This window comes from Peromyscus leucopus, chromosome 4, assembly GCF_004664715.2.
Source record: "Peromyscus leucopus breed LL Stock chromosome 4, UCI_PerLeu_2.1, whole genome shotgun sequence".
NCBI lineage: Eukaryota > Metazoa > Chordata > Mammalia > Rodentia > Cricetidae > Peromyscus > Peromyscus leucopus.
The window spans coordinates 136,832,926-136,842,656 of NC_051066.1; the positions used below are offsets into that span (position 1 = coordinate 136,832,926).

General features: G+C 54.2%; 1 protein-coding gene across 1 annotated transcript; it reads right to left on the minus strand.

The window, feature by feature from the left end:
- Positions 1-4,987: 4,987 nt before the first annotated feature.
- On the minus strand, positions 4,988-8,391 carry Mafb (MAF bZIP transcription factor B). The gene has a single exon (XM_028868385.2). The coding sequence runs from the start codon at positions 7,961-7,963 to the stop codon at positions 6,989-6,991; it is 975 nt and encodes a 324-aa protein (XP_028724218.1). The 5' UTR covers positions 7,964-8,391; the 3' UTR covers positions 4,988-6,988.
- Positions 8,392-9,731: the final 1,340 nt, after the last annotated feature.

Sequence of the window (9,731 nt, forward strand, 5' to 3'; positions counted from 1 at the left end):
GCTTAGGGAGGAAATACTTTTCGACTCCCTCACCTACACAGCTTTGAATGTCTTTGATAAATTTATATAAGGACTTATAAGGTTTGATGATAAAAAAAATAAATTTCATCACTAGGTAGGTATGGATTTCTGTTACAGACTCGCCCCTGGTGACTCTAAGGAAGAAATGACTACAGGACCTTGTCCCCTCCACCGCTGGCCCTTGGATAACAGCAGCTTATACTACAAAGTTAAGTGAAATGCCCAGAGATGAAACCAACGGTTGGACCACATCTCTGTGACCTACCTGTCCTGCATCCACTGAAAGAAACCCATGTACCAGGTTCAAAGGAAGGCAGGAGGAGGGCCCACCCCATGTTGGGAAATACAGCCTTGCTCCACTCACTCTGAGCTGACTCCAAGGCAGCTGCTCCCATGCCCCTTCTGGGTAGAACTCAATGCAGAACTGTAACTGTAACCGACAGAGTCAGGGGAGTGAGGGTGACAGACCAGAAGAGACAAGGGAACCTGAGCTTGAGCCATGCACAGCCTGGGCTGCAGGATCTGATGGAACCATAAAGCCAGGAACAATGCCTACCCCTCAAGAAGATTATTCAAACAGGCCCCCTCAAGTACCCATCCCTATCCATTCACGGGAGGAAGTCTCAACCCAGGTAAAATGCATAGAGCTCCAAAATGAAAGCACCACAATACAGATGTGAGGACTTTATCGGCTGTCTCGTGTAAAAAATAGTTTGCTTCTTCCAGAAAGTTCCAGGCCTCCCCCCACCACCTCTACAGATGCCCTCTCCAACCCAAAAACAGCATCCATTTATATATATATAAAAAAAAATAAATAAAACAGAATATGTAATGAATAGCTGCCGTTTTACTTAAAAGTAGCTTCACTCACAAAGAACGCCAAGAGGCTGCTGCAACTGAATTCTGCTCCAGAACAAATCCTTATTATTAATTTAGGTGATTTTTCGTGTTGGAGCCGCGAGTTTTCTCACATATTTAATTTCTTCCAAGTGAGAACAGTTAGCTCTGATATTATCTAAATGCACCAGTTAAGATAACATGTGTGGGACAATGGAAAGAGGAATTTTAAAATGGGAGGCATGGACATTTGTACAGGACAAATGAAGGAGTTCAGATGGATAGGAGGGGCAGCATGGGATGCTGAGGAACTGATGGAGTCTTGGTCAATATATACTCTCCCCACTGAAAGAAGCGCTTCCTGGCCAGGAACTGTGGGAAAGAGGAAATTCCACTAGCAGCCTTCTCACAAAAGAAAGACCCTATCTTCTAAACCAGAGAAGCCTTTAAAGGCAAGCCCTGAGGTGCCTGCTCCTGACATACAGGTGACACCCAAGCCACAGGACCATCCCTGCACTCTATCAGGACTGCCTTCCCAGGATGCTATGCTGGGCAGCAGCTCAAATGAGCTAGTCCCGTTGAACTGACTCTCTCCGAGGGGCTGGACAAATGCTGCCTACAGGAATGTGCGGTGGAAGAATTTTATTTTGGTCAGGGGAGAAGAGTTTCTTGCATTATAAATCTGAACCCCAGGGCCACTGTCTCTGTGCTGAGAAGCCCAGCCTTCAGAGTGCAGATAGATGGTGATGGTAACAGTTATTCAAAAACCTGGTTCAGAGTCTTCCTTTGGGGGAATCAAAGGGCCCAGACAACAATGGAGTTTTGCATCTGAAAGCATACAAGAGAATCTCCAAACTCTAATCCAGCGTTTCCTGGCTCCACACCAAGGATGAACTGAAGACTGGGGGTGGGAGGGTGCCTGAGTAGGCCTTTGGCCCCCTGGTAGAAACTGTGCCTCCAGGTCATAGAGTGGTCAGCCTAGTGTTGTGCGTGGTGTGGCTCTTGACAGCTTCCACTGTGAGATTTGGCGCAGAGGCCCCTGAACAGCCATAAGAAGCTCTGGGAACCTCTAACTGGCAGGGGCAAGGGGGCTGTCCTGCCACAGAAATGCCCAGAGACAGTGACTGCGTCTGTAACCAGCTTCAGCCTCCCCAGAGATCACTTTCACCGAGATTTGAACAGCCCCTGGCCAACAGTGTGGCAGCTTGAAGGCCCCAGCCAACCACAGCGAGGGACACTGGATGGAATGAAGCTGGAGGGTGGGCAGAGTGAAGTCCAGACCCTAAACAGCGCAGGTGCAGAACACTATGTGGTGACTCCCAGACTGCAGACCCGCCTCTCCATCCCTCATTCCTCCCGTCTGGCTAGGACCGCTGTAGGACCAGCTTCAGGCTGCCCTGGAATAAAAGGCAGGGGAGTAAACAAAAGAGAAGATTAGGAAAGAAAGGCTAAAGAAATGGAAAATGGGGACGGGGTGAGGAGGAGGGTTAGAAGGACAGAAAGAAAGGGGAGAGGGGAAGAGGGAGGAGCGGGGAGACTGAGACGCACATACAGAGAAACCGAGACGTAGGGAAGGTAGCCAATTTGCTTGAACCTCAGGCACCTGAGCGCCTCTTCGTCGAACTGAAGGACGTGACAGCGGCGGCTGCCCCAGGTTCTTCAAGCTGGTGAGATCCGGGACGCAGAAACCCGACTGCACCCAGCCAGTTGTAGGGCCGCGTCCGCCCCAGCAAAGAAGGCGACCCGAGATAGAGCCCAATTCTCAGAGCCTACAGAGTGGCCACAGAGTGCTTCCCGGTGTTGGTGTCTGTGCGTTTCAGTCTCCGGGTGCGTCTCTGTCTGCAGGCGCCAACTTGTCTACGGGTGATCAGTGGAAGCCTGGAAGATTTTGGTGCAGGGAGGACTTTCAGGGGTGGTGGGGAGTGGAGGATCCCGAGCTGCCTTCCAACAGTAGGGAGAAATGGAAACCGAAAAGAAGGATAAAGGTTGCTGAGTACCGCCGAGGGCACAGTGGAGGTCCTGGGTATCCAGTTCCTATTTCCCCGGCTTGTGGCATCCTGGCCGGTCCGCATGACCGGCTGCTAGCAGAGGACTTGCCTGCTGTAGGAACCCGCTCTCAAGAGCCCTCCACTCTGGAGACTCCACAAGCCCTGGTTCTCCAAAGAGCTGCTGACTCTACCCAGCTTTTCTCGTTTGTGGCCTGGGGCGAGTTAGTACTCAATGGGTGACTTGGAAGCCGGCACTCAAGTGCCAGCATGGTCATCAGTGTGAGTGCAGGATGTGGGTCCCCGTGTCTTGGTGCATCAATGTGTTGCTAGGGCTATGCCTTGAAACTCATCGCCAAACACAGTTGGTCACTCTAAACGGGTGGCACTCCTTGTCCTTTTTCGGATGCACAGTGATAGTGACCTCACGGGGTGTGTCTAAGGGTCTCTGTATGCAGAATGAAGACCACGCTTTGGAATTTACAAATTTTCCTAAAATCTAGGCAATGCCCGAAGTGGACAATGCTAGTCTGTTTAGAATGATTCTAGACAGAATCAGACCACCAGATTTAAGGCCTCTGCCACCAAAAGTCCCTGATCTCCTTTTACCACTGCAGGGACCTACCTGCACAGCGGAGTCTCTTCAGATACTCCCCTAACTCTAACAGAGGCCCGTTTCCCTAAAGGTGACAAATCTGTACCTGTAGTGGCACTTGCATATGAAATTGCAAATAGATCACACCCTCCTGCATGGGAGAAATGGGCTCTGCTGCCTTTTCCCAAATGGAGGCCAAAGCCTTCCTTGTCAAACTGTGTTTCCACTGGGAAAACGGAATGGGTTTGGGAAATCACTCCAAGCTGAAATCACACCACCAATGCACTATAGGTGTGTATCGTGGTTACTGTTATTTTGCTCTGGTTTGTTGTTGTTTGGCTGTTTTTGTTTTTGTATTTTAAGGTCCCCCAAACTTTGTCCCCAGATGCCAAGAGCCCACTCTCCAGGGATCCTGGCCAAAATCTGTTTGTTCCCTCTGTGTTTCACTTCCCTCTTCTTTTCCAGGCTACTCCCTACTCAGGTCCCCCTGCTTGAGCCTATAACCTCCCCATCTGGATCCTGACTGGATCCTGAAATTCCATGTTAGGAACTCCAGCACCAAGAATTTCAAGGCAGAGTAGAGTCTACTCTGGAAGCTGGAAGTTCCACAGAGAACCAGCCACACCAAAAGGCAGACCTCCTCTACGGTCTGGGTGTTCTGCTCCAATGCCAGACAATCTAAATCACAGACAGGATTCCATAGAGGCTGCCAGGACCATGTGGGCCACGAGGTAGGTACTGACCTGCAAAGGACCAGGGACAGGGAAGAGGTCTAGGGCCACTTCCATGTCAGGAATCTCCAGGCTACTGCTAGAGCTGCTACACAGAGTCACCTAAACCCCTCCAGCCTCCAGTTTGAGGAGACAGTGACAGCCACGCTCCTCTCCACAGTGCCATTTTTTGAGAGCTGATGACCCTGTGCACTCTGAACATACTAACCAGGGAAGAAGAACCCAAGGAGGGCCTTCCTACCAAGAGGGTCCTGCATCCCAAGATCTAGTGTCAGGTGTCACCTGCTTGGTCAACCTTAGGGAAAGGAGGGCAAGCCTCAGTTCAGAGCTGGCTATCTAGTTCTAAGCTGCCCCGAGCCTGGCTGAAAGACGTTGAGACCTAAACACCCAGGCAGAGTTGCACTTTAACTGGCCCTGGACTCCAAAAAAAAAAAAAAAAAAAAAGACCTGGCTTCCTCTATCCAGGTGGCAACTGGCAACGCTTGGCTTCCAGACTCCTGTGATTCACTACGCCAGCCACAGGCCGGCTAGCAGCCCACTCCTGATCCTGACCGCCAAGCCTGAAAGCATTGTCGAGTGTCTCTTTCACATATGTCCCCTTTCAGCATACAGATGGACTCTCTCGGCTGGAGTCTGAACCTGGGTGGGAAGCAAAGAATACCTTTGAGGCTCATATACAGCACACTCAGCCACACACCGGAGAGGATGAGCTGCCCGCCCGTGGTTTGAGGTCCATTGCTGGAAAATGCCCCAAACTTGATATGCAGGAGAAATTTTTGAAGAAATGAGAGAGTCAAAGTCATGCAAACACGGAGTCCTCTAAATAAACACCATTTCCATGGTTTTAATAAGCAAAATAGGAAACCATTTTAATAATCAAAAAACAGAAACCAGTCTGAATTAAAACTACAATAAGACTAGATTTTAATATTTTCATATCATAAGCAGGGGTTGAAATTGATCCCTTATTTTACATGAAATTAAAAACAATTTCTGTTGCGTTGCTGCAAGTTTGATTTCAACACAGTTGAATCAGTAAAAACCAAAGCTCGTTTCCGATGCAGGACGAATATCCACAATATTTAAAACTGCAAGCACCATGCGGTTCATACAATCTTGTTATTACTGTAAATTTATCAACTAATACAAACTCAAAAACAAACAAACAAAAAAAAAAAAGCATCCAGCCAGCAGCGCCAGCAAATTCAGATGGGGACTTTTAAAAGTACGCTTTCATTTTGGTATTTTTGTCAGTGCAACTTAAATCCTTTTACTGACCCGCAGAAATGAAAGTAACAATAAAGAAAAACACCCAGGCCTCCCCTATAACTACTGTACAACCGAAGGGAGTAGGATACCACCAGAAACTCTCCCTGCTATCCCGACAGCAGGAAGACACAGAATGCATCGGTCTAAAGAACGCACTTGAAAGTTGCAGCATTGCTTGCCAATGTGTGGGTTTCTGGTACATTCTGAGAATGGCATTTGGTTCGATGAGAGCGCAAGTCTTCATTGACAAGTAGCAAGAGGTGGGGGGAATCCTTTCACCCTAAGCTCTGGGGGAGGGGACTTGCAATTAGCGCCTTCCTGGAGGATTCCAAGCCAGCCCGGGGTTGACTCCTCAGGATGCAAAGCCAAGGAGCGGGTCTCTTTTCTTTTCTTCTTGGGGGATGGGGGGGGGGGCAATTTGGCCAGAAGACCGGGTAGAGGACAAGCTCCTACACCCAAGGTGTGGACGTCCACAGTTGTCTCTCCCTTCCAATCTTTCCCTCAACACCAACGAAACAGAAAACTAAAGTGGGAAGGAAAGGGGGACAAATTCCAAAGGTTCCCCAGGACAGAGCTGGCTGTTTCTCTCTCTCTCTCTCTCTCTTTTTTTTTTTTTTTTTTTTATTTTCACTTACAAACAAAATGCCATAATAATGAACCCAAACAAAGACTCAGCTTGCTGCTACGTTATCAGTGTGGTTTGGCCGGGCGGGTAATTTACAAGCCGGCCGGCGACTGAAACTCCGCTCTCTCGCAGCTGCAGGAGTTTTGGAACTGCATCCCTTCTCACTCAAAGAAACAAGGGGGTTATGATCCATGATCAACAACATGCTAAAGTTAAACAAGAAAATGGTACAAAATAGAAATTATTACCATACATGTCCAGCATGCAGGATTAATATTTTTAATGCAGATTTTCGTATTTTTCTATATAATCGAGCAGGCAATAAAACTGATGAGATTTTTCTTTTCCTCGCGCGCCGAATGTCCTAAGGCCCGCGTCTCCGGCTGAGAGCCAGTGTTCTCCGGACTCTGGACAGACAGATCTGTCTGTTCTTCCTTCCTTAGCTCAGCCTTGCCTCTCGCCCTCAGGGACTCCAGAGTCCCTCTCCTCTCCGCTCCCCTCCTCTGCTCTTCCTGGGGCGAACTGAGCTGTGGGCTGCGAATCGGCCGCCCTGGCACTCACAAAGTTCCCAGAGCCTTAAGTGTCCAGACGGCCTTGGCGACTCCTTGGAAAATGCCTCGCTGCCTTCCAGACTGGAGAAAAGTTAACTCCGGGACCTCCCACCCGCCCGGGTCTCTCTGACTCTGCCCAAGTCTAGCAGGCTGCGCTGGCCTGCGCTGCTCTCTTCTGAGCCAAGGTTCCCTACCCACCCGCGCTCCCGCCCGTCGCCCGCGGCCCGCGCGTCCTTCCTCCCTCTTTCTCTCCCGCTCTCTCGAGTCAAACAGGTCAAGGCCGGGGCCATGGCAGGGACAGGGAGTCCAGGGTTAGGGACACAGGACAGGGAGTCTGGGCCAGGGAAAGGGCGGGGGCCGGGACCCGCCACGACTCACAGAAAGAACTCGGGAGAGGAGGGGCTGTCGCTGGTGGAGCCCGCCTCCCTGAAGCCGGAGTTGGCGAGTTTCTCGCACTTGACCTTGTAGGCGTCTCTCTCTCGGGCCAGCCGGGACACCTCCTGCTTAAGCTGCTCCACCTGCTGAATGAGCTGCGTCTTCTCGTTCTCCAGGTGATGTTTCTGCTGGACGCGTTTATACCTGCACGACTGGGCGTAGCCCCGGTTCTTCAGGGTCCGCCGCTTCTGCTTCAGGCGGATCACCTCGTCCTTGGTGAAGCCCCGCAGGTGGCGGTTCAGCTCACGCACCGACATGGACACCAGCTGGTCATCTGAGAAGCGGTCCTCCACGCTCCCGTTGCCACCTGCAGCCGTCGCTGCGGCCGCTGCGTGCGGTCCCGGCCCGGGGTGGCTGGTGGGCAGCTGTTGCGCCGGACTGGCAGCGCTGGACGGCGGCGGCGACGCTTGGTGATGGTGGTGATGGTGCGGGTGAGCGTGCGGGCCCAGCTCATCGTGAGCCACACCGGCTCCTGGGTACCCGTGGTGAGGGTGAGGGTGGTGGTGGTGGTGGTGGTGGTGGTGCGCACTACGGAAGCCGTCGAAGCTCTGCAGCGGCTGTGGCACTGGGTGCGAACCGATGAGCGCCTCCACGGCGTCCTCGGGTGTCAGGTTGAGCGCCTCGGGGTTCATCTGCTGGTAGTTGCTCGCCATCCAGTACAGGTCCTCGAGATGAGTCTTCTGTTCAGTCGGACTGAAGCTGGGGGAAGAAGGCACCGAGCTGCACGGTGTGCTGAGCGGGGTGGACGACACCGAGCCAGCCGGCTGCAGGCGTGTGCAGGGCCGGCCGGGACGCTCCGCACGCCCCAGCGGCTCCTTCTTCACGTCGAACTTGAGAAGGTCGAAGTCGTTGACGTACTCCATGGCCAGCGGGCTGGTGGGCAGCTCTGGCCCCATGCTCAGCTCCGCGGCCATCGCTAAAGCGAGGCTCAGCCGCCGCTGCCGCGGGGGAAACTTTGCGGCCGGCCGGGACGCGCCGAGCCAAACGCGGGGGCGAAGAGCGGCAAGCCGGGGAGGCGGGGAGCCGAGGGCGCTGCGGGCCGGGGCCGCCGGCCAAGCCTTTGTCTGGGGACGCGGCGGCGCGCCGGAGAGTCCTCCCGAGGCTGCCTGAGCTGCCCCGGAGCTCGGGGCTGCGGCCGCGCCGGGACCGAGTCCGGTCGAGCTGGGGCGGGGTGGAGAAGCAGGCGAGGTGCGCGTTGGGGCAGAGGGGAGGCGCGGGGCAAAGCGCCCGCCGCTCGCTCTCCGGCTCTTTGGCTCTAGGGCTTTCTTGCTTGCAGCCGCTCGCAGCACGGCGGTGCAGCTGTGCAGGAGCTGGCGCCGCCGCCGCCTTTTATCGCTTCCTGATGTCACTGGAGCGCGGGGGCCCAAGCGGCCCGGCGCGTTGGCCAATGGCTGCACGGCCCCCGCGGCCCAGCGACGATGGGCGGGGCGTGCCTGACAGCTCCCCCGCCCCCCGCGTCAGCTGACTGGAGGCCGGAGGATCCCCGAAGCCGCTGAGGCCTGGAGGAGGGCTGGAGCCGAGTGGGACGGCCGGCCTGGGCCCAACCCCCAACACCCTCTGAGTTGAGGTCCCCGCACACTCGCCTTCGGTGCGCGCCCCACTTCTGGACCAAGCCGCTGTTCCCACCCGCCCTGCCTGCACTCACACCTCCCTAGATACTCTTTGCACTCCCACCTCGGCCGGTGTCACCCTCAAGTAGGCTCAGAATAAGCGCCGGGATGACGCTTCCCCGGCCCTTTGTTCCCAAGCGGCCCCCGCCCAGTGGGCGACGCTCCTTATGTCCTCGGCGCCGCGGGCCGAGTGAATGTGTGTCGTGCGGGCCTGTGTTTCTGGCGGTCTGCGCAAATGTATGTGGTGGGGGAGGGCGGGGCTGGGGCTCCAAGAGTTCTGTTCAGACCTAACTCTTAACCTCTAGGAAGGTTCCTCCCGACAAGAGGCGCCGTTCCTCTCCTGGCGGGTTCGGTGACTGCGCTCTGAGACAGAGAGAGCTCCAGAGGTCTCGCCGCTCAGTTCATTAACCCCCACCCCCCACCCCCAAAATGTTCCTAAAGAAGGTAAACAAGAAAGAGTCTGCCCAAAGGCTCTGAATACCTTTCACCGGCCAGTCGTATGGAAACCTGAGAACTGCGAGGCTCGGAGCCGAGACCGACACTGGTCGGTGCACCGGGTTGCTCTGAGCTGCTGGTTCAGGAACCGGCCCTGTTTTTGTCTGAACGTTTTGTAAGGATTAAGCTGATCCAAGCTTCTGAAGGCTGCACGGAGGTTCAAACAGGCATAAAGTGCGACCCCAAGTGGCCACAGTGAGCAACGGCGCCCTGAACTGGTTGGTTCGGTGCGGGGAGGCTTGGACGGCGCCTCCGACCCATGCTGGTTTTACTAATTCACCCGACCAAGCCAGGCCTGAACGCAGGCTGTGTGCGCCTGGAACACAGGACAGATACCCTTGGAACTAGGCATAGGTCGTCCGATCCCATCTTCGAACTCAACCAAGAGTTCTCCCCGGTTGCTGTCTCTGAAATTCCATACCCAAGCCTTTGGGGTGTTCTTGTGGGCTACTGCCCCTCAGAAAGGTCCTGAGCTGGAAAGATCAGTGTCCTAAAATGAAAACGCCAGATGGAGAGGGTCCAGGGCTACCGGGTGAAAAACCTTTCCCGAGCGCAGACCGGGAGGCGGGAACGCAGC